This window comes from Martes martes, assembly GCF_963455335.1.
Source record: "Martes martes genome assembly, chromosome: 3".
Classification (NCBI taxonomy): domain Eukaryota; kingdom Metazoa; phylum Chordata; class Mammalia; order Carnivora; family Mustelidae; genus Martes; species Martes martes.
In genome coordinates, this window is record NC_137890.1 from 52,100,913 (window position 1) to 52,126,636 (window position 25,724).

General features: G+C 38.7%; 1 protein-coding gene across 2 annotated transcripts in view; it reads right to left on the minus strand.

Moving 5' to 3' along the window:
* Positions 1-119: 119 nt before the first annotated feature.
* The window catches only part of MTRF1 (mitochondrial translation release factor 1), a 48,491-nt gene continuing 22,886 nt past the window's right edge, over positions 120-25,724 (minus strand). The window contains exons 7-10 of one of the 2 annotated variants that reach the window (XM_080799000.1): positions 24,751-24,868; positions 10,394-10,530; positions 6,721-6,819; positions 120-1,650 (exon numbers count right to left, since the gene is read on the minus strand). In XM_080799000.1, the coding sequence (XP_080655126.1) occupies positions 1,537-1,650; positions 6,721-6,819; positions 10,394-10,530; positions 24,751-24,868 (468 nt within the window). In that variant the 3' untranslated portion in view covers positions 120-1,536. The remainder of the gene's footprint in view (positions 1,651-6,720; positions 6,820-10,393; positions 10,531-24,750; positions 24,869-25,724) is intronic. The other variant, XM_080799001.1, reaches the window with a different exon arrangement.

A 25,724-nucleotide genomic window follows, 5' to 3' on the forward strand; every position in this document is an offset into this window, starting at 1 on the left:
ACTACAGCAAAACGGTAATAGTAGAACTCTAGAGTATATACTGTTCATTGAACAACTTCTTTCCTTCTTTTGAGGTTTTTTTTTTTTTGGCTCTATTTCCTTTTTTTCTTTTGTCTTTTCAAATTCTTATTTAAATTCTAGTTAGTTAACACACAATGTGACACTGGTTTCGGGAGAAGAATGCAGTGATTCATCACTTAAATACAGCACCCAGTGCTCATCAGAAGTGCCCTCCTTAATGCTCATCCCTCACCCACCTCCCTCCATCAACCCTGAGGATGTTCTCTTTTGTTAAGAGACTCTTATGGTTTGTTTCCCTCTCTCTTCCCACTCTTTAATCCCTTGCTCCCATATGTTCACCTGTTTTGTTTCTTAAATTCCACATGTGAGTGAGATCACATGGTATTTATCTTTCTCTGATTTACTTCGCTTAGCATAACACACTCTAGCTCCATTCACATCCTTGCAAATGGCAGGATTTCATCCTTTCTGATGGCTGAGTGATATTCCATCATAGATATTACCACATCTTCTTTATCAATTCTTTGAACTCTTTCCATAGTTTGGCTATTGTTGATAATGTTACTATAAACACTAGAGGGCATGTACCCTTTTGAATCTGCATTTTTGTATCCTCTGGGTAAATACCTAGAAGTTCATTGCACTGTTTCTTAAAAATTATTTTAAAAACTTCTTCCGGGTGCTTGAAAATTCTCTAAAGAATTGGGGGAAAAAAATATCATTTCAATGTTTACCTCATAATTCCATTGGCCTTAGAACTCTATTTTAGCTAATCTTTCCTGGGCACATAATTTTCTTCTGAAGAATGTCCAAAATAATAACCCCTTTCTTTTTGACTCAAGAAACTTCCAGAGAACAAGTACTAAATACATCACATCACTTGGTATTAGAGTTGGTGGCTTCTATTTTGGCTCTGTCACTCAACTGGAAGCTCTATGAGGTCAGGACTGGGCTCTATGGACATCACTGCACAGAACCAGGCACAGGGAATTACTCACGTTATACTCCATCTGTAGATGCTCAGAAGTTAAGCCAGAGAAAAACAAGAAAGAAAAACCAAGCAGAGAGTTCACTTTAAATATTGGCTTGTAGTTTATACAGTACAGAATTAGTTCCACTCTCCAAGAGCTCTACAATCTACATCCTGGAGATGCTGTGAGTGACTCCCATTCTTCACAATTTTTGTATTTTTTTGTTTATTTGTTTAAAAGTAGTAGTTAAAAGCCTAATTTTAACATGATTTACAATACTTTTCTTGAAATAGGGGTTTACAAAGTTTATAAGCCTGTATCACATAATCAATTTTCAAAATTTCATTTCTCTTTTCAACAGTGCATGCTTGCTTTCTGCTTGAAGAGTTGGATTGTACTTTATAAGCTCTTCAGTCAAGAAATGTGACTTACTCATTAAAAAATATATTTGTACATCCTGTGTAATTTTAGCAGTACTTTATAAACAGCTGCTTCTTGATATAGGTCCATTTCCTTTATATAATAATAAATAGTAAATCTGCACTTATTTTGCTGATTTAAGGTTTTCATCCAAAAATTCAATAATGGCTTCTTCATCTGCTGAATGAAGGAGTCTCTGAATTAGCTGATCCAGATACTTCTCCCCACATAAAAATTCCTGGTAAAAGAGTTATTATAAAAACCTGATTACTAGAAATAAAGCAGAAACAAAACAAAGAATTAAATGTATATTTACTTTGTTTCTTTACAGTCACTTCTTTTTTTTTTTAAGATTTTATTTATTTATCTGACAGAGAGATCACAAGTAGGCAGAGGCAGGCAGGGAGAGAAAGGGGGAAGCAGGCTCCCCGCCGAGCAGTGAGCCCGATGTGGGGCTCGATCCCAGAACCCTGGGATCATGACCTGAGCTGAAGGCAGAGGCTTAACCCACTGAGCCACCCAGGCACCCCTACAGTCACTATTTAATAGCAACAACGGATTACTAAAATGGCTCTGTAACATAATGGGCAACTTTGCTAACTTGGGAGGATCCCCAGTTATAGTGGCTTCTCATAAAAAGTGAATCCAAAAGAGTAAATAGAATTCTACTCTTTCTTTGTTAACATTATCATTTTGTTTAAAAATCAATCTTCTGGGAGTTGGATTTTTTCAACAACTCTGGAGACAACAAAACAAAGGAGATCTGAATCTCTCTTTAAAACTCCTTTGCTTGATGTTCCTGACAACAGGGTTCTAGGATCTCAAACCATCTTTGCTGAATCCCTTCTCCTTTTGTTCCCTAGAAAAGATAAGGCTTTTTCACTCTTGTCCTGAAAATTCCACCCTTGTCATTCATAACATTATTTCCCAAGGGCAAAAAAACCTGAAATGCCTCACTCAACGCCCCAGGCACTTTGCTGCCACTTGAACCCGCACACCTGAGCCCTGCTAATCTCTGCTCACCATTTCTGGGACCATTCCTGTTTACACTTCTCATCCCAAACTTCAAATTTAGATTTTATTTAATCTCTAAGTGGGTTATACTAGTTGTGTTTCTTCTTAAATTGGAAATATGGCAGTTTTAAAATCTAGAAGTCCTGTGTGACCAAAAAAAGATATATGCCAAAATATTTAGGGGACATGCATTTTGAGTGTGTACCTCGCTCTCAAATGGTTCACCAACAGCGCAGGAGATAGAAGAGGAAGAGAGGGCAAATGTTAACAACGGCTGCATCTACGTCTAGATGTATATAAAGTATATATAGTGTATGTATATGTATACAGTATATAAAGAGTATACTGAACCAGTCTTTAAACATATATACTTGAAATTTTCTAAATAGAAAGTTCAGAAAAATAAATGCTCTTATGTCTACCCCAGATAAGTCCACTGGGTGAAAAGTGTTGTTAGACTTCCCTGTAGTCTTCCCTACAGTTCATCTTTACAAGTCACTAAAATAACTTTGAGTACCTTTCCTGTGTCACAGAGGTTCTGAGTAACAGTTGTTGGGAACAGTGAATTAGCACAGTCTCATATTTTAGAAATGTTCAAAATCTAGACATTGGCTTAATGGAAATATTTCCATGTCAGCATCTGGAACACAGAATATTTAAAATTTTGATGTAGGCATGAACTTTTTTTTTTTTAAGATTTTATTTATTTTAGAGAGAAAGCAAGGAGGAGGGGCAGAGTGAGAGAGAGAAAGAGTCTTGAGCAGACTCTGTGCTCAATGTGGAGCCTGATGCAAGGCCCCATCCCAGGACCCTAGGATCCTGATCCAAGCCGAAACTAAGAGCCGGGAGCCCAACCGACTGAGCCACCCAGGCGCCCTCGTGTGAACTAAACATATATTTGGTCTTTCTTGAACAGTCTTAAGGTTGAATTTTATTTTATTTTTTAAAAGATTTTATTTATTCATTTGCCAGAGAGAGAGAGAGAGAGAGAACACAGAAGCAGGGGGAGCGGGAGAGGGAGAGGGAGAAGCACACTCCCCGCTGAGCAAGAAGCTCAACTTGGGGCTCAATCCCAAAACCCTGGGATAATGACCTGAGCAGAAGGTAGACACTTAATAGGCTGAGCCACTGAGGAGTCCCCTTACAGTTGAATTTTAGGTTAAGTATATACATTCATCTTTCAAATTCAACTGTAGGGGAAAAGATGCCTTATTATCTTTGTATCCTACAAAACACCAGCATATATTAAAACCTCAACCAAACTTTAAAAGTAAAGCAAAAGCCCTATGATGAAGTTTTAAAATTGAAATTTATACCATTTTGAGCATAATATGGGGAATTGCTTATAAAATCAGCATGCCCAGACCTCAAATTATCATGGTGTTGCCAAGGTGATTTCATCATTTGGAAATTATGTGAAAAGGATTTTCACTCTTAACTGACAATCAAACCACATTCAGAGTTTGATTGGAATAATCAGAGTGCCAGAGATACAAAGACCAAAGATGAAGGACTTGGGGAAGCTCATAATCTAGTGACAGAGCTAGGCACCACAACCAGCACAAGAAATTAAAAAAGAAGCAAGTGGGCGCCTGGGTGGCTCAGTGGGTTAAGCCTCTGCCTTCAGCTTGGGTCATGATCTCAGGGTCCTGGGATGGAGGCCCGCGTCAGGCTCTCTGCTCAGCAGGGAGCCTGTTTCCCCCTCTCTTTCTGCCTGCCTCTCTGCCTACTTGTGATCTCTCTCTCTGTCAAATAAATTACAAAATCTTAAAAAAAAAAAAAAGGCAAAAAGCAAGTGAGGGCTGTAAGGTTAATTTTAAGAAGGTAGCATCAGGGAAGAGTTTAGGAAGGAAGAACAAGTTTGCATTAGATCTTAAAAACAGAAGTTTTTTTTCTCCAAATAGAGACAAGCAGAGCATTTCAGTCAAAAGAATGAGGATGAAGCGAGGCACAGAGACAATGTGCAAGCGTAAAGGGCAAGGGGAGATTTTCAGTTCAGGGAGGAATACAGGGCAGGAGATAGGCTGATGTTACAGAATCTGCACAAGGACTTTAAGAAACAGAATAAAAACATAAAACAATAGATTACAGGGTAGTCTGCACTTACGATCTAGATGAGTAAAAATAAAAATAAAATTACCTACAAGAGAACCCACACTAAGAATATGAGGTGATCTCATAGAACCCAAGGATAGAAATGGAAAGGCTACCGCCACCGCCCTGGGAATGAAGCTGGCCACAGGAATAAATGAATGTGAGGACTGATAGCAACAAGATTCTTTCCACCCAGTTCTATTTTTGATCCTTTCAATATCAGCTTCATCTCTTACTGAACACTGCCTTCTCCTCACGGCTTGGAAATGTGGCTTCTAACCTCTTATCCATTTTACATATTTCAGTTTCAGCCGAGAATGGCCCTCTTTGTCTCCAGTTTAAAAATGCTTGGAAGGAACTAACTCATTGGTGGGGGCTCTTTCAGATTTCCTCCCCAAACAAAACAATTACTGTCTTGAGTCAGGATCACGATCCTGTAAGAGCAGAGCAGCTTCATCACGAACTATGTAAATGGAGTAGGGAGACCTCAGGCTCTAAGACCGCAGCTGAGCTGAGCAGAGTCCCACAGACATCCACTTTCTTCCCTCTCCACTCCTTCCACTCTGACCTGTGGCTGTTGCCCTTATCCCTTTTCCTGCCTCATCTATAACTATTCTGTTCCAAAGTTATTCACTCCAACTAGTCTCTTTATTGTCCTTCATACAGATTTTAATGTTTTACTACATTTTTTAATGACATTACCAAACTTTTCCATTTCACTAATATGGGATTTTTTTCCCCTTCCAATGGGCTGCTTAGTCATTATGAGAGCACACAAATATAATTTCCCTAATTATTTCTAAATCTGGCATGTTAGTTTAGTTAGTAATAATATGTTAGCATGCAGGCCAAAGTCAGATACTTTATAACTATAAAAGCCACTTAACCTGCCTCTGTTTCAAGACTGAATATTAACTCAGGACCTAAGGGCTAGTCTAAAAAATATTACCGGTCATAAGAATGCAGTCGTCTCAGGGAAAACCATCACTACTACCAGAAAAACAACTGAAAGAATATGGTGTAATCTGAACAATATGGCCAAACATGTTTGGTTATTACTGTGTGTTTCCTGAGGAAAGGGAAGTTAGCAAATATTTTCTCCTTTTTGACAAGGCTATTATTTTCCTATCTGAGACAGTCTTAAATTGCTAAGAAGACAGAGGAAGTGGCGTAAGATACACAGAAATTTCTAAACATTTTAAAAACACAGACATTGCCCTTATAAAATTAGGACTTTACTTTTGAGTACAGAATGGGACAGAATCAACTGAAAGAAGCCCTAGGTATCACATGACATCAAGGAAAAAAAAAATCAGAACCTTCTACCTCTTGCCTTTTGTATATAGTCCTTTATGAGAACCAGTTCATTTTCCCCTTCAGGGGAAACAAAAGAGGAATTTTCCTTTACTTCATCATTAATGTATTAATGCCAATGGTCTGGCTAAATGGGATTTAGTTAGGTTAATGTTCAAACCATGTTAACAGGGTCTTTCCCCAACAGCATAATTATAACTCCTGAAACTCATGAACAATTCATCGTGCTAGGCAGAACTCTAAGATGCTCCCTGGTGTACACACCTTGCAGAATTCCCTCCCTTACATGGAGGCAGAAGTTGTGAATATGATGGAATATCACTCCAGTGATATTAATCAGTTGATGTTGAGTCATTCAAAATATTACCAGGGTGGGCCTGGCCCAAACAGGTGAGCCCTTAAAAAGGCTTGAACCATTCCTGCAAGAGATTCAAAGTGGGAGAAAGCGTATGGAGGGGCCACTTAACAAGCAACCTGCTAGTGGTCTTTAGGGCCTGAGGGCAGAGAACTCTGCTCTGCCTGCCCAGACTCCTAACCTACGGTAACCATAAGATAAGAAATATTACTTTAAGCCAAAAAAGTTGTGGTAATTTGTAACACAGCAATAGGAATCTGATACAGTGTATATATGTATACTGAATATACCTTAATACACTGTGATTGCACAGCAAAGAATGTGGAGTTCAAAGAGACCTGTTTCAAACTGACACTAAGACCCCATTTCTGACCAACAAACTAATATGAATGTTTGCCTATTTGGGGATACAACCTTAAATTGGCTTCATGATTTTAAGTTACTTGATAATATTTTAGATAGAACTCTCTAGAATATGAGTACACATTCTTTGAAAAGCAAAGGTACATAAAACATATTAAGTTATATTACCTTAATATCACGAACTTCATATGCTATTCTGTGGTCAGTTACTCTATCCTGGGTGAAATTATATGTCCGAATTCTCTCTGACTGGGCTCTTGTTCCCACCTGTGCCACAACAAAAAAGTAATTCATATTTTAACTTTATAATTGCCTTTATTACAATGGGAAACATACTTATAAATGCCTTTTCTATTATAACAGTTTCAGTTTTTTTTAAAGATTTTATTTTTTATTAGAGACAGTAAGAGTGCCCTGGGTGGGGAGAGAGACAGAAGGAGAAACAGACATCTTGCTAAGCAGGGAGTCGATGTGGGGCTCGATCCCAGGACCCAGGGATCATGACCTGAGTCGAAGGCAGACTCTTAACTGACTGAGCCACCCAGTTTGGTTTTTTAGGTCATATATACAAAGTGACAAGGAACAAGAATGGGTAGAACTTAAAGACTACAGCTTTGTAAGGTTATGGAATAAGAATGAGTATTTCTTTGGTACTTTAAACTCCAAATATTTAAAACGAAGTTATCTTTGCACCCCAATCAGTTCTTCCTCCTGGCTTCTATAAATGGCACCACCACATGTCCTTGGTTCCCAGTGGGAAACTCTGACATCCCACAACTTACATAACATTTCACAGGCACTTACTACATGTCAAGCTTTGACACAGACACTGGGGGAGAAACCATTTTCAATTCATCATATTCTCTACCTGTCCATTCCCACTGATTTTAAGGGTCTCCTGTTATAATCTGCCCTTTTCATTTCTATCATTCAAGGGCTCATGATTTTTCACCTTCCTTCCTGTAAAAATCACCTGATGAATCTCCCATGTCTCTGCTTACATTGCATTGCCCTGCTTAGTCTGCTCAAAACAGCTTTCTGATAAGTTTTCTTCTTTCGTTTCTTCTTGTCTACTAAGCGGAGACAACTCAACTCAGCATTCAAGGCACTTCACAATGCAGCCAACTTTCCCAATATTATTTCTGAAAATTATGTGAACTACTATCATGCCACTTACTATACCATATCAAAATTATGGGCGTGTCTGTTTCATCAGCTAAAATATCATCTCAAGGGATGCCCTTCCCACACACTCTATCATCCCCCTTTCCAGCTAGCAACAACTGAGATAGATTAATGTGCTCCTCTGAAACTCCTTGCACTTGGAATCTTCTTCAGAGCACACTACAGTTTGCCTTATGCTATGGTTATTTGCATTCTAATCTCCTCATCTCTACTACCTCCCCAGCACAACACCTTCTCTCACTCACTTTCACATTAAGAAAAAAAAAAAAAGATACATTTATTTATTTGTCAGAGAGAGAGAGCGTGCACACAAGCAGGGGAAGCAGGAGAGGGAGAAAAGCAGGGTCCCCGCTGAGCATGGAGCCTGATGTGGGACTCTATCCTGGTACCCTGAGATCCTGACCTGAGCCAAAGGCAGACGCTTAACCAACAGACCCACTGAGGCGTCCCTCACTTTCACTTCTTAAGACTAAAAAAAGACATTTCTGTAACTTACTTTCTTTACTCCTCAGGCAAATGATATGAAACTGAATTAAATATGGCTGACCATCAGGAGAATATTTATTTATTTATTTATTTATTTATTTATTTATTTATTTATTTTTAGCGTAACAATATTCATTGTTTTTGCACCACACCCAGTGCTCCATGCAATTAAAGACTTTAAAGTCTAATCTCAGATATAACAAAGCAGGGATTATGGATTTTTAGAACATTCTTCAGGCTATCTATTCTGCAACCAGCCAGGTATAGAAACTACTACCCCAAAGTATCATATTAATGCCCAGGCTCCCACCCAAATCAATTATGTTAGACTCTTGGGGGCTGGGGCCTGAGGGACATACAAAGCTCTTCAGGAGATAAATGGACCAGGGTTGAGAACCTGACAAAATGTCTTCCTTATAAAAGCTACTATATATATTAGTTGAAGCAAAAACTTCTCTAAGCATTAGAAATACCTACTAAAAAGTTTCACACAGATGGATAAGTTAATTGGGAGGCATGGAGGTCTTTTCTGGTGCTTGAAACCAGAAATCTCTGAAGAGGACAAACACACACACAACTTACACCAGGCCAATCTTGAATTACTTATTTTTAAAATTACTGTGCGAGGGGCACCCGGTTGGCTCAGTGGGTTAGAGCCTCTGCCTTTGGCTCAGGTCATGATCCTGGGGGCCTGGGATCAAGCCCCGCATCGGGCTCTCTGCTCCGTGGAGAGCCTGCTTTCTCCTCTCTCTCTGTCTACTTGTGATCTCTGTCTGTAAAAAAAAAAAAAAAAAAAAAAATGTTCCCTCCTGGGCACCTGGGTGGCTCAGTGGGTTAAGCCGCTGCCTTCGGCTCAGGTCGTGATCTCAGGGTCCTGGGATTGAGTCCCGCATCGGGCTCTCTGCTCAGTGGGGAGCCTGCTTCCCTCTCTCTCTGCCTGCCTCTCTGCCTGCCTCTCTGCCTACTTGTGATCTCTCTCTGTCAGATAAATAAATAAAATTTAAAAAAAAATTACTGTGTAAAACATCTGGTACTAAAATGCCAAGTAGCAAGTGAATCCTAATGTCTTTTATTAATTCAAATGTCACTCATGGGGAATTCTTAGTGTTTATGTTACCACTCATGTGCTAAGAAGCAATGGTTTGTTAATGGGCATTCCTATCTGCAAATGTATATACTGATGCAGGACAACAATCTAGGATTACCAGAGGATTAATATTCCATTAATCCCATCACTTTTGCACTTGGAAGTTAGAATGTGGGTAAGGAGAGCCTGAAGGGCAAAAGTGTGAGAGCAGGACATCTTGCTTAAAAGAATAATTAATGGTTAAGTTTATATAATTCATTGTCCTGAAAGGCCACAAAGTCTTCCAAATGTTGTGTAGCATACCCACCAGCAAACAACACAAACACACAGTTATTCCACTTTCTCTTCCAACCTTTCTCAAAGACCAACTTTACATTTTTTAGGATTTAAAATCCTATAATCTGTTTACTTAAAACAGTGACATTTATTCATTTTGCTTAGCATGTACCTACATATTTGAATAAATAATACTACACATTTATATATAGTACAAAATTCAGAAAGTATAAAAGTATATAGTGGACATAAATCTCTCTTCTATCCCTGTCCCCATATCCCATCAGTAACAATCATCATTACCAGTTTTTTACAGTGCCATTTACTTTTATCCCATAGGGTTTTAATAAAAAAGTATAGGCTTTTAAATAAAAAAATCTGAAAGTCCCTTAATTTCCAGGGAATTATTTTATCTTTTAACCTAATCTCCTCTCAAAACAGGCATGATACAAACATTGGAGGGAAAAACTGGGAGATAATCCTGAGTTTATGCATATCTAATTGATTCATTTGCAAACTGGCATGTCCAAATTTAGCTATAATCAGTCTATATGCATGAAATTACTGCTTATTTACAAATAAGTATGTTTCCCTATGCTATAAGATAGCCCCATTTGATCAAGAACAAATGCTACATTTTCTACAGAAAATGATGACTTTTGTGCAGAGGTATTATTATTTTTATTTTAAGAACTCTCTACACCCAACACAGGACTCGAATTCCCAACCCCGGAATCAAGAGTCACACTCTCTACTCACTGAACCAGCCAGGTGCCCCACAGAGGTATCACACTGTGTAAGCCTTACCTGCAGTTTTCTAGTACTTTGTTGCTGACACTTGTCTTTCTCAATAATTTGCTGGTAGAGTCTAGCTCTCAACACACGCAAAGCTATTTCTTTATTTTTAATCTGTGATCGTTCTTGTTGGCATTCTACTACAAGCCCTGAAAAAGAACAAGGATCAGAGGTAAACTGTAGCTTCCAGAAGCCAGATTAAGACAGAACTGAGATGTCAATGATAACTCAATAAAACTGGGAAAAAAAGATAGGCCTCAGGAACGTTTTAAAGGGGGAAAGGCTAATCAGGAAAAGATCACAAAGGATTAAAAACAACTCAGACTTAGCATACTTTAGAAACTATACCTGAACCATGCTGATAAAAGCAGTAGATGGCTATTTCGATTCTGAGATCTGAAGGAGATATTTCAGATGAGAAGACTGGAAGCAGTTGCACCTAGAGATGGTTACACGTACTTTCATTCCCACAGCTCTGCCTCTCCCTCTCAGCTCATTCGGATAGACAGCCCAACACAGAGTCTCACCCCCACACAGAGCTGCTCCATTCTCTGTTTTAGTCAAGAAGAACTCAGCTTTCCTTAATTAACCACAAATTCGCACAGAGCTGATGTTTTAAAGATGACTTTCTACAACCCAAGCATCCGTCAACAGATGAATGGATAGGTGAAATGGCTCAGGTCATGATCCCAGGGGCACTGGGCTCCCCGCTCAGAGGGGAGCCTGCCTCACTTTCACTCTCTCTCGCTCTATCTCAAATAAATAAAATCTTTTGAAAACTAGATGAATGAATAAAGAAGATATGGGGGGTGTGTGTGTATAGATATATATTTATAAATGCATATATTTGGGAGTTAAGATGGTGGAGGAGTAGGGGGACCCTGAGCTTGCCTCATCCCTCGAACACAGCTAGAAAAATATCAGATCATTCTGAGTGCCCAAGAAATTGATCTGAGGACTGAGCACAAAATGCACATCTACAGGTAGAAAAACAGCCACTTCACAGAAGTTAAGGGCTGTGGAGAGATGATTTGGGAGACAGAAAAGCTGGGGGTGCTGCGGAGGGGAGGGAGCCCTGATCATGGGGAGAGGAGTGAGAGAGAGAGAAAGAGAGCACGAGGGAAGCAGCAGGCAGGGGGTGGCACAAAAAAACTATTCCCCAAAACCAGTGATTGGGAAAAGGAGAGGGGATAACTATTGCTAGTTTTTATAAGCAGCAGAGTGCCAAGTCTGAAGTTTTAGAAGACTGTGCCATGGATGGGGCTGTGCCTGGGGGGGTTTAGTGCTGCTCTGGTAGGAAAGGAGGGTGGAGACCTGGGAGCTGGGAAGAGTGGTCTGAGCACCCCCTGGGTCATGTGGGTAGAAAGAACTCCTCTTTTTGGAGTGCATCTGGGAATGGTGGCAGGGCCTTTCTGAAGACAGAAGAACTACTGTCAGCGATGTGTGTCCCTGTTCCCTAATAGGAAAAGAGACACCGGCTGAGGGCAACAAGCCTTGATGCTGGCTTTTAGCTGCACTTTACCATAAACCACTGTGCGGTGTGTGACTGCTTTTCTGGGACAAACCAGCACCAGCCAGCGAGGTGAGACCTTCCCCAAGAGGATCAGCGTGGGTCTGTGCCATGCGGATCCCTAAAATTTGGAGTTCTGAAACAGAGCCATGTGCCTGAGATAAAACACAGGAGTACTGTGCTGCCTAGTATGCAGATAGCTCAGACACAAACAGGGTGAAGGCAGGGATCTGACAGAAGCAGGGGACACGAGGGGGGTGATGGTTTGCTCATCTGTGAGCACTTCCTGAAGAGTGCTGGTGTGAACTCCCTGCTCCAGGAGATAGCCTGGCAAAGCAATTTTCTCTCCTGCCCATTAGCACTGACTCACTTCAGTGAGCAACATAGTGCCACCCAGTGGCGACTAACGCAGCTTATACCAAGCTCTCCCACCGCCTCACGGCCCTGCAGGTACATCTCCACTAGGGCAAGTTGGACTGAAAATCAGCACAGCAGGCCCCACTCTAGAAGACCAGCATGGACCCCTTACAGGCACCAAGTCTACTCATCACATAGTGCTGCAAAGCTTCAGCTTTAGGGAAAACAGGATCTATCTTTTTTTTTTTAAAGATTTATTTATTTGACAGAGTAGTAGATAATGAATAAAAAAATAAGACCCATCCACATGCTACCTATAAGAGACTCATTTAATTTATTTATACATTTTTTAAAGATTTTATTTATATAAAAAAGAGAGTGAGTGAGTGAGAGACCACAAGCAGGGAGGAGGGGCAGAAGGAGAAGCAGACTCCCCTGCTGAGCAGGGAGCCTGATGTGGGACTTGATCCCAAGACCCTGGGATAATGACCTGAGCTGAAGGCAGATGCTTAACCAACTGAGCCACCCAGGTGCCCTTTTTTTTTTTTTTTTAATGATTTTATTTACTTATTTGAGAGAGAGAATGAGTGAGAGAGAGAAGAAACTCATTTTAGATATAAAGACACCTGCACATTGAAAGTGAGGGGATAGAGAACTATCTACCATGTTAACGGACATCAAAAGAAAGCCAGAGTACAAACTAAAATTTAAACCAAAGACTGTAACAAAAGTTGAAGGAAGGCACTATATCAACAAAGATGTCTATCCAACAAGAAGATCTAACAACTGTAAATATTTATGCCCCCCACTTGGGAGCACCCAAATATAAATCAGTGAATAACAAACATAAAGAAACTCATTGATAATAATAAGTACTAGAAAGAGACTTTAATACCCCACTCACGGCAATGGATAGATCATCTAAGCAGAAGATCAACAAGGAAACAAGGGCTTTGGATGATTCAAATGACACACTGGACCAGATGGACTTAACAGATACATTCAGAACATTCCATCCTAAAGCAGCAGAATACACATTCTTTTCGAGTACATATGGAACATTCTCCAAGACAGATCACACACTGGGTCATAAATCAGGCCTCAATCAGTACAAGAAGATTGAGATCATACCATGCATCGTTTCTAACCACAATGTTATGAAACTTGAAGTCAACCACAAGAAAAAATTGGACAGACCACAAATAGATGTAGGTTAAAGAACAGCCTACTAAAGAATGAATGGATTAACCAGGAAATTAAAGAAGATATTTTTAAAAACACATGGAAGCAGGGGTGCCTGGGTGGCTTGGTCATTGAGCGTCTGCCTTCGGCTCAGGTTATGATCCCAGGGTCCTGGGATCGAGCCCTGCATTGGGCTCCCTGCTCGGTGGGAAGCCTGCTTCTCCCTCTCCCACTCCCCCGATTGTGTTCCCTCTCTCGCTGTGTCTCTGTCAAATAAATAAATGAAATCCTTAAAAAAAATACATGGAAGCAAATGAAAATGAAAACATGACAGTCCAAAACCTTTGGGATGCAGCAAAGGAGGTCCTAAGAGGGAAATATACTGCAATACAGGCCTATCTCAAAAAGCAAGCAAAGTCTCAAATACACAACCTAACCTTACACCTAAAAGAGCTACAAAAGGAACAGCAAATAAAACCTAAAACCAGCAGAAGAAAGGAAATAATAAATTTAGAGAATAATCAATATTGAAGCAAACAAACAAATAAGCAAAAAACCCAGCAGAATAGATCAAGGAAACTGGTTCTTTGAAGAGTTAATAAAATTGATAAGCCCCCACTTAGACTTAACAAAAAGAAAAGAGAAAGATCCCAAATAAAACCTTGAATGAAAGAGGAGAGATCGCAAGCAACATCACAGAAATACAAACAATTATAGGAGAATATTATGAAAAATTATATGCCAATGAACTGGGCCATCTGGAAGAAATGGACAAATTCCTAGAAACATACAAACTACCAAAACTGAAATAAGAGGAAATAGAAAATTTGAACAGATCTATAATCAGTAACTAAACTGAATCAGTAATCAGAAAACTCCCAACAAGGGGCGCCTGGGTGGCTCACTCAAGCGTCTGCCTTCAGCTCAGTTGTGATCCCAGCATCCTGGGATCGAGCCCCGAATTGGGCTCCCTGCTCAGTGGGGAGACTGCCTCTCCCTCGCCTTCTGCCCTTCTCCTCGCTCATGTTCTCTCTCTCTCTCACTCACTCTCAAACAAATAAAAATCTTTAAAAAATAAATAAATAAAAATCTCCCAACAAACAAGAGTCCAGGGACAGATGGCTTCCCAGGGGATTTCTACCAGGCATTTAAAGAAGAATTAATACCTATTCTTCTGAAAGTGTTCCAGAAAATAGAAATGGAAGGAAAACTTTCAAACTCAATTTATGAGACCAGCACTACCTTAATCCCAAAACCAAACAGAGTACCCACTAAAAACGACAACTACAGGTCAATATCCCTGATGAACATGGATGAAAATTCTCAACAAGATACTAGCAAATTGAATCCAACAGTACATTAAAAGGCTTATTCACCATGACCAAGTGGGATTTATTCCTGGGCTGCAGGGGTGAGTAAATATCCACAAATCATCAATGCAATACACCACATTAATAAAAGAAAGGATAAGAACCATATGATCCTCTCAACAGATGCAGAAAAAAGGCATCTGACAAATACAGCATCCATTCTTGATAAAAACCCTCAACAAAGTAGGTATAGAGGGAACATACCTCAAAATCATAAAGCCATATATGAAAGACCCAGGGCTAGTATCATCCTCAATGGGGAAAAACTGAGAGGTTTTCATCTACGGTCAGAAACAAGACAAGGATGTCCACTCTCACCATTACTATTTAACATAGTACTGGAAATCTTAGCCGCCACAATCACACAACAAAAAGAAATAAAAGGTATCCAAACAGCAAGAAAGAAGTTAAACTTTTACTATTTGCAGACAATGTTATACTTTTATGTAGAAAACCTGAAAGACTACAAAAAATTTAGAACTGATACGGAAAATTCAGCAAAGTCACAGGAATAAAAATCAATGCACAGAGTCTGCTTCATTTCTATACACCAATAATGAAGCATCAGAAAAAGAAATCAAAGAAGATTTCAAAAGAAATCAAAAAGAAATTTACAACTGCACCAAAAACTGTAAGATACCTAGGAAGAAACCTAACCAAAGAGGTAAAAGATCTGTACTCTGAAAACTACAGAACACTTATGAAAGTAACTGAAAAGGACACAAAGAAATGGGAAAACATTCCATGCTCATGAATTGGAAGAACGAACATTGTTAAAATGTCTGTACTACCCAAAGCAACCTACATATTCAATGCAATCCCTATCAAAATAACACCAACATTTTTTTACAAAACTAGAACAATCCTAAAATTTGTATGGAACCAGAAAAACCCTAAATAGCCAAAGCAATCCTAAGAAGAAAAGCAAAGCTGGAGGCATCAGGATTCCAGACTTCAAGCTATATTACAAAGCTGTCATCATGAAGACAGTATGGTACTGGCACAAAATCCGACACACAGATCAGTGGAACAGTATACGTAACCCAGAAATGGACCCTCAACTCTGTGGTCAACTAATCTTCGACAAAGCAGGAAAGAACGTCCAATGGAAAAAAGACAGTCTCTTCAAAAATGGTGTTGTGAATACCAACATGCAGAAGAATGAAACTGGACCACTTTCTTACACCACATACAAAAACAACTTCAAAATGGATGAAAGACCTCAATGTGAGACAGAAAACCATCAAAATCCTAGAGAAGAACACAGGCAGCATTCTCTTTGACCTCAGCCACAGAACCTCTTTTTTTTTTTTTTAAAGATTATTTATTTATTTATTTGTCAGAGAGAGAGAGAGAGAGAGAGCACACAAGCAGGGAGAGTGGCAGGCAGAGGCGGAGAGAGAAGCTGGCTCCCTACTGAGGAAGGAGCCCGATGCAGGACTCGATCCCAGGCCCCTGGGATCATGACCTGAGCCAAAGGCAGTGGCTCAACCGACTGAACCACCCAGGCATCCCGTGCCACAGCAACTTCTTACAGACACATCTCCAAAGGCAAGGGAAACAAAAGCGTAAATGAACTACTGGGACTTCATCAAGATAAAAAGCTTCTGTGTGGCAAAAGAAACAGTCAGCAGAACTAAAAGGCAGCCTATGGAATGGGAGAGGATATTTGCAAATGACATATCTGATAAAAGGTTAGTACCCAAAATCTATAAAGAACTTATCAAACTCAACACCCAAAAAACAAATAATCCAGTTAAGAAATGGGCAAAGGACGTGAACAGACATTTCTCCAAAGACATCCAGATGGCCAACAGACACAGGATGCTCCACATCACTCATCATCAGGAAAATACTAATAAAAACCATTAGATACCACCTCACACCTGTGAGAATGGCTAAAATTAAACACAGGAAATAACAATGGCTAAAATTAATAACACAGCATGTGAAGAAAGGGGAACCCTCTGACACTGTTGGGAATGCAAGCTGGTGCAGGCACTCTGGAAAACAGTACTGAGGTTCTTCAAAAAAGTTAAAAATAGAACTACCCTAACACCCAGCGATTGCACTACTAGGTACTTACACAGAATACAGAGTGGCAAGGGATACATGCACCCAATGCTTATAGCAGCAATGTCCACAATAGGCAAACTATGGAAAGAGCCCAGATGTCCATCGACAGATGAATGGATAAAGATGTGGCCTTGTGGCACCTATCTATCTATATCTACATCTCTATATATCTATATCTCCATATCTATATCCATAGATCTATGTAATGGAATATTATTATTCAGCCATCAAAAAGAATGAAATCTTGCCATTTGCAACAACATGGATGGAGCTAGAGTACTATGCCAAGCAAAATAAGTCAGTCAGAGAAAAACAAATACCAGATGATTTCACTCGTGTGGAATTTAAGACACAAAAGAGATGAACATACAGGAAGGGAAAAAAAAGAGAGGGATGCAAAGTATAAGAGACTTTTAATGACAGAGAACAAACTGAGAGTTGATGAAGGGAAGGTGGGTCGGGGATGGGCTAAATGGGTGATGGGCATTTAGGAAGGCAATTGTGATGCGCGCTGAATGTTGTATGTAAGTGATGAATCACTGAATTCTACACCTGAAACCAATAATATACTATATGTTAACTAGAATTTAAATACAAATTTGAAAAAGAAAAAAGATATTTATATATAATATATCCATAATGGCATATTACTCAGACATAAAAAAGAATTTTAAAAAAGAACAAAATCTTGCCATTTGCAACAACATGGATGTATAGAGGGCATAATGGTAAATGAAATGTCAGCTAAAGAAAGACAAATACCAATGATTTCATTCACATGTGGAATTTAAGAAACAAAACACACACACAAAGGAAAATGGAGACGATAAAACAGACTCTTAAATATATAGAACAAAATGGGCGGTTACCAGAGGGAGGTAGGTGATGGGAATTAAGAGTACAGTTATTGTGATGAGCACTGAATAATGTATAAAACTGTTAAATTATTGCAAACATATTATATATACAATATATATTTGAAACTAACATAACACTGTAAGTTAACTATACTAGAATTAAAAAATTAATAAAAAGAAAAAAATGAAAATGACTTTATATAGTTGATCCTTGAACAACACAGGTTTGAACTGCACAAATTCACTTATGCATTCTTTCTTTTAAAATATAGTATTATAAATGTATTTTTCCTTCCTTCTGATTTTCTTAATAACATTTTCTTTTCTCTGGCTTAATTTATTGTAAGAATGCAGCATATAGGGGCGCCTGGGTGGCTCAGTTGGTTAAGTGCCTGCCTTTGGCTCAGGTCATGATCCAAGGGTCCTGGAATCAAGTCCTGCATTGGGCTCCTTGCTTAGCGGGGAGACTGCTTCTCCCTCTGCCTGTCCCTCTCTCTCTCTCTCTCTCTAACAAATAAATAAAATACTAAAAAAATCTTAAAAAAAAAAAAAGAATGTGGTATATGACACATACAACACAAAACCTCTGTTAATCACTGTTTATGATACTGGTAAGTCTTCCTTCTGGTCAACAGTAGGCTATTAGTAGTTATGTTCTGAGGTAATCAAAAGCTATATGTGTATTTTGGACTGCAAGGGGTTGGGTAGGTTAGTACCCCTAATTTCCATGGTGCTCAAGGGTCAATATATAGATGTTATATGTAGAAACCAAAGAAGAAACTAAACTCTTTACAAGGAAGAGTTTAGAGCAAATATTTCTCAGCTGTCCTGGCTCTAAATTCAGCTAATCCCACATCTAATCATACATGTTTTCGTTAGCCAACTTCTGGATTTGGGTGGATTTTGCCAGTGTAGCCCAGTTACTAGCCCAAATCTCGACCTGAACAGTGACCCTTAAGACTTCAGGCTGCGCTGTCCTTAACTTTGCAGCTACCAGTCTGAAGGTCTGTGTCCAATTCCCGTTCTCAGGTACATTAGAGGTGAAAGTACTTTTCTTTCTGAAACACAGAACCCAGAAACTGTATTAGCTAGGCCAGCTGAACTGAAATACTGGCAATTCTTTGGGTGGAGATTTTTAAAATTCCTATAAAATTCTACTGTCCCTAAACAAAACAAAATTCTCCTCCCCCAATTAGTTTTCCCCTATCTAAATAAGCTACAACGTACACCTGCTAACATTTTCAGTAGGAACACCCAGGTTTCACCTCTATTAGTTTATTCTTTGTTTTTTAAATTTTGGTATCTTTTTATTTTAACCCTCCAGGATATAATTATTGATGTTTTATACAGATTATTATTATTAACATATAACATATTATTAGTTTCAGGGGTACAGGTCTGTGATCCATGAGTCTGTTAGTTTGTTCTTTTTTTTTTTTTTTAAGATTTTATTTATTTATTTGACAGAGAGAGAGATCACAAGTAGGCAGAGAGGCAGGCAGAGAGAGAGGGGGAAGCAGGGTCCCCACTGAGCAGAGAGCCCAATGTGGGGCTCGATCCCAGGACCCTGGGATCATGATCTGAGCCAAAGGCAGAGGCTTTAACCCATTGAGCCACCCAGGCACCCCTGTTAGTTTGTTCCTGACTGCTTTACTGCAGTCACGAGTTTGGGCTGGGGCACCAACTTGCTTTCGTCTTCAGGCATTCGCCTGGAGCTGTCTGGGATCTGCTCTTCTTTTTTCACCACCCGAAAGGATAGGAAAATAGTCATTTCAAGATATTCATAAGCTTTCCTTCAAATTCCTCCTCGTCTCAGCTGACCGGCAGTAAGCTTTGCTTACACATTAACACTATTCCTATCCAGAGGCTCAAGTCAGAATTTTTAGCCTACAACTCTTACTTACCAGCTCAGTAATTCCCAAGGGAATCACCTGATCATGTATTTTACTACACTTTCTGTAGAGGAGTAATAGTAAGTACTCCCTCAGGAATAGAGGATTAGGGTAGAGGGAGGTAAGTTGAATAACAGAAGAGCTGTTAAAGTAAGATGCTGCAGTTGTTAAAAAACTGTAAAAGGACTTTGAAAAAAAAACAAAAAATCTCTTGTGTTGTTTCAATACTCTACAGGACATTCCAAAATTCTAGGCAGCAAAAGTACTAAGTGGATATCTAATATATATTTGTTAAATAACTACATTTATTATTTAAAAGATTTTCAATTTTAAGTGAGAACAAATATACCATATTTTATTCTAAACAGCCCACTTAAAAAAATGAACATCTCTGAACTTGAGATGCATCACACTCATTGGCATATGATAGTTTAATTGGTAGTGTTTTTTATATTTCTTCATAGTAACAAAATAGTGATAGATCTTTCATTTGTTGAGTTCTTAGGTTAGATGAAATAAAGTATACATAACCAAAGGTTAAATAAAAATCCTATAATCTTAAAAGTACAAAATGAAGTAAAAAATTAAATCTGATTTGGAAAAACTAGGTATTATCCATAATCTATGATGATGAAGGGATACAGTGTAAGAATTACAGAGGCCCGCTTTCACTAACTGGTAAGAAACTAAAAAGCTTGCTTTAAAGCACAAAATATTAATGTCTTCATCTTGATTTGATAAATTCTACCAAAAAATTTTAACTTTTCCCCGAACAATCATTTAACCATACCCCTATGGTACCATTCTTCCAATGGCTGAAAAATGAAATTCTGTAGAAGCAGTAGGTTAGAAAACAATACGAGTCTTCAAGAGTCCATGTGCAAGAGGGAAACAGAAGAATGACCTACAATTACTATTGGAGGGATGCCTGGGTGGCTCAGTTGGTTAAGCAGCTGCCTTCGGCTCAGGTCATGATCCCAGCATCCTGGGATCGAGTCCCACATCGGGCTCCTTGCTCGGCAGGGAGCCTGCTTCTCTGTCTGTCTCTGCCTGCCACTCTGTCTGCCTGTGCTCGCTCTTGCTCTCTCGCTCTCTCTGACAAATAAAAAAAAAAAAAAAAAAAAGAAGAATGACCTACAGCTCTCACTTTCAAGGCTAGCATGGACATAGTTCCCATTCTAGGGTTGTGGAGGGGCCAGAATAGAAGACAGACTGAGTTTTCTTTGCAACAGATGCTGAAATCATGGTAAGCTTCCAAGCATACCACTGACTCAAGAAATCACTTGCTCATAACAACATGAACTCATAAAAGTCAGCAGGCCTTGTGATACATTGCTTAAGGGGAGGTTCAAGGGTAAGCCATAAGGCCTTTTTTAAATCAAAGAACTAGATCTAAGTGGCTAACAACTAATTTGGCCCAAGGTAAACTTTGAAACAAAAACATCGGTCACTTTTTGTCAAGTCAGTAATTTATGGCTGCACAAGGGTATATGTTTCAAAATATTCTGATTCATTTTTGTCAGAATTTTTATCACTTTTACCTGACTTTTTCTCATTTTAATTTTTATTTCAGCTTCAGATTATTATTATTCTAGACAGTTTATAATATAGAACAATATCCCACAATACAAGGTTAAAATAAAACACAAAGAGTATCTAAAACTTTGTGGATTTCTTACATAAATTATGGCAAGTTACAAGAATTATCACCTCATTTTTGGTAAAAAAGGATATGCTTCTATACGCATAAAAAAGAATTCAAAAGGATACACACCAAAGATAAATACCAACAGTGGTTATTGGGAATGGTTATAGATGTTTTCTGTTTTTTTGCTTATGTATATATTCTCAGTTTTTACAGTTTCTTATGGAATAAAAATCAACTTGAGAGAGATTATAAAATTATGCTGTTGATGGATATTTAGGTTACATTAACTTTTGCTATTATAAAAGTACAAGCAAAAATAACAGGCTGAAAATGAATTTAAAATTTAAAGGTGACATCTGATCTCAGGATGGCCTCCTCTTTCTTTTAAAAAATCCCACTAAAACAACAAGAACAAGAAATGGAAATACAAAATAAAAACAGGTGATGCACACAGCCCCAAACACAATATATAAATGCAGAAAGCATATGGAAGAATGGTAAATGACTTAGCAGTGGGGAGAAAGGTGAAACACAACTCCCTCTAGTGGGAGAGCTGGCTAGAAACAAGCCTCTTTGCTGTGCGGAGTACCAGAAGGGCTCAGGAATTGAGGCACCAGGTACTTCAAAAGCTGGGGACTAAAACCAGAAAGTCTTAAAGCAGATCTTTAAGTCCCCTCCCTCAGTCTGTAGGAGGTGGAAGGTACAGTCTTTAAAGAACTAAATAAGGGAAGTCTGACTTGGGACTTGGTACAAAGGAGAATAAATATGAAACATGGTACTGAAAGTAAGAGGATTAAGTTTGCTTATTGAATGGTGAGATCTTGACCTTACTCTTAAATGTATCTTGGAGGATCCTACTAAGGAGAAAACAAACTACCCAAGTGAAAAGTTGTACAAACACTGACATTTGGGAGTCCCTAATAAAAAAGCTAATTAATAATCTAACTGTCCCACAGTGAAACTTACTAGTGGGTAAGTGGCACCCAAACACTCAGAGCTTTTATGTATATACAAAGACAACAAAGAATTCCCAGACCTTTCTAAGCAGAAAGTAAGAGTGAAACAGAAAAAATAAACTCAAAGGAAAGAGAGACATTGCAGGAAGCAGAAAAAAATTTCAGGGAAATTAAAATTAATATATTTGAATAAAAAAGGAAAAATGCATCAATAATAATAAAAGGATGCTATAAAAATGGGACAATTCTGAGAATGAAAAGAAAACTTGTGAAAATTTTAAAAAAGAACAAATTTTTAAAATTCAGTAAAAGTGTTGGGGAAAAAACCTAAAACACAAAATGGTAGACAATGTGAAAGGGAAAAAAAAAAAGAAGACAAACAATAAATCCAAGATGTCTAACATCTGACTCAAAGAAATTCCAGGAAGAAAAAGAAAACAGTAAATAAGAAATTACTGAAGAAAATACTTCAAATACAAATACAATGAATGATAGGGGCATGTGGGTGGCTCAGTCGGTTAAGCATCTAACTCTTGATCTCAGTTCAGGTCTTGATCTCAGGGTCATGAGTTTAAGCCCTGTGTTGGGCTCCACGCTGGGTGTGGAGCCTCCTTACATGAAAAAAAAAAGAAGAAATAATGAATGACGAAAGTCTTAAATGTTCTAAGTGGAAACAATTTCCAATCAAGTATTCATGGTCAGCGGAGTATGAACTTAGAATAAAGCTGTTTTCAGAATATGTACATCTCATGCATCTTTTCTCAGGAAACCACTTGAAAAAGGATTCACTAAAATGAAGAAGTATACTAAGAGAGATGAGACAGGATCCAAGATACAGGAGGATCCAACACAGAGTAGGATCAAAGGGAATTCCCTGTTGGTGTTCAGAACCACCTCTGTGTTGTAGCCGTGGAGAGTGACCGCTCTAGACTAGAGAGCTCTGCCAGAGGTGTTGCTACCATGCGTTAGCCCTCTAGAAAATCTGGTTAATTTCATTCTACAGAGTTTTTAGAAGATCAAAGAAGACTCAGAGTCAAAGAGAAGCAAATATAAAAACAATGAAGTAATCATGAACCCTATGAAATGAAATCACAGTATGTCTCCCCTGCTATCAGAAAGTAGAACAATCCTATGAAATCTTTCATAGGCCGAAATGTTGTAAAGTGAAGAGCACTTACCATTAAGTTATATAGAGAATTTTTTGTGCATTCCAAGACCCCCCACCAAATCTGTTATTAAAACACATCTTGCTAATGGACGTGCAAAATAAATTGAGAAAGTAAACTTAGAAAATAAACTGAGATACACAGATGCTCACAGAGTTCATAGCTGTGGCAGCCTGATGCTGAGATGCTGAACACAGTTCTGGGGAAGGAGCTGGCGGGGGCTGCTCTCGCCACCCAGAGTGTGCAAATCTTCTACAACTGTTAGCTGCAAAAAAATACTGAACCCTATTTTTGCTTTTCACCTTTTTTTGTAAAAATGAAAATCTTTTTGAGATTTCTTTTGGTTGATGAGAACAGGTATAATGTAGGTCTTTCATTAAAGTAAAGCAGCTTCATGTGAATTTTTGAAAAGCAGGGAGATACCTGTATGCTACTTGGCTCGGCAGTGAACACTATATACTTGTTCTTTACATGAAAGTAGTGAAGATTAATTCTGCCAAAATATAAATATTTTAGGAAGAGGAAAAGAGGCTATTATGAGAGCCTAATCTTCATCTACTACATTAAGAAGTCAATATGTACGTAATCTTACATCTAATCTATCAGAAGAGCACGATCTGCCTAATATTTAGAATGAGGTAATTACCAGGAAAAAATAACTAAGAGTTTTAAACTGGTTGCCTGTGGCTAATGGGACATTAGGATCAAGGTAGGAGGGAGAGGAAGAAAAAAGACATGTTAGGAGCTGCTGGTTTTGGTTAAAGGATTTTCCCACTGGCCTTTAAAACCATTTAACACATAACATAAAAATTAATTTTAAAAAGGAAATTTTAAAAGCTTGAAATTGAAAGAAGTAAAGTGATAGAAGTGGAGAGAAGTGAAAAATGATAGAAATATTTAAAATCACAGTAAGGGCTGCAAAACTACTTCACAGTATACCAAAATTACCAATATTCAAAATAACAGCTTTAAGGCAACACAGACCAGCACCACAGAGGTAGTGGTCAGTCTAGAACAAGAGGATGACAAAAGCTCCATTGCCGGAGCATGTCCAGGACTGCTTTTGTGGGTTTTTTTAGGCTGGCACACCTCTGGTTGCTCATCACTGTCCAGTATACCTGGGCAGCTTCTTGGAATAGGAACACTCAGTGTCTGCATCCTTTACGAGAGGTGCCTTTTCCAAACAGAGGTGGGATATGAACACTGGGGACCTAAAACCCATGACCCAGTGTCACCTTTAAAGGGTTTGTGCAAGAAACAAGACCCTAACACAAAACTATTTTTTTCTCAATGCTGAATAGTTTTGTAAGACATAAAAACAGATCAAAAGTACAAAAGCAAATAGACTTGATTACCTGTGGGGATATGGACAAGTCTGACAGCACTATCTGTTGTATTAACATGCTGTCCTCCCGCTCCTTTGGCTCGAAATGTATCTATCCGCAAATCCTTCGGGTCCACCTTAACATCTACCTAGAACAAAAGGGAACATGGAAGTCAATTCTACACTCAACAAACACTTAACTTTTTTTTAAAGATTTTTAAAATTTATTTGTCAGAGAGAGAGAAAGATGGCACATAAGCAGAGGTGCAGCAGGCAGAGGGAGAAGCAGACCCCCTGCCAAGCAGGAGACCCAATGTGGAGCTCGATCCCAGGACCCTAAGATCATGACCTGAGCCAAAGGCAGATACTTAACTGACTGAACCACCCAGGCGTCCCAACAAATACTTTAATACTAAATTTATCTCAAGATTCTTCAAATAAACTGTGCTGTGTTCTAAGTCACAGCCATTAGACTAAGAAATAGCTTATAAAAATGAAAGAACCATAAACTCCCTATATTTGACACTGACTTTTGATGCCATGAGATCACTGAGTTTATGCAAACTTTCAAGTTTCAATATCCATCATCCCACAAAGCCACAGGATAGAAAACATACTCTCTCTCCATATATACATACATATATATATATATGTACATATGTGTGTATGTTAAGTGTGTGTATATACAAAAAGTTGATCTTCATTATTCCCTGATTCTGTACTTGCAAATTCACCTACTTTATTTGTTCCCCAAAATCAATTACTACAGCATTTTCAAAGTCACCAGAGAACTTGTGCAGGGCAGCAAAAAATCCAAGCTGTCCTATACGGGCACATTCCCAGCTGATGCCCAACAAAATGACAGTTTGCTTTCTTTTTTCAGTCTGACCAGAGATGAAGACAGGAGGGGGCAGAGCAGATAGTACAAGAAGCTCTGGCTCTCGGGTCAGCTGGACGGGGTGTGAACCCCAATTCTGGCATCTATCTGGTAGTGCAGTGGCCTCA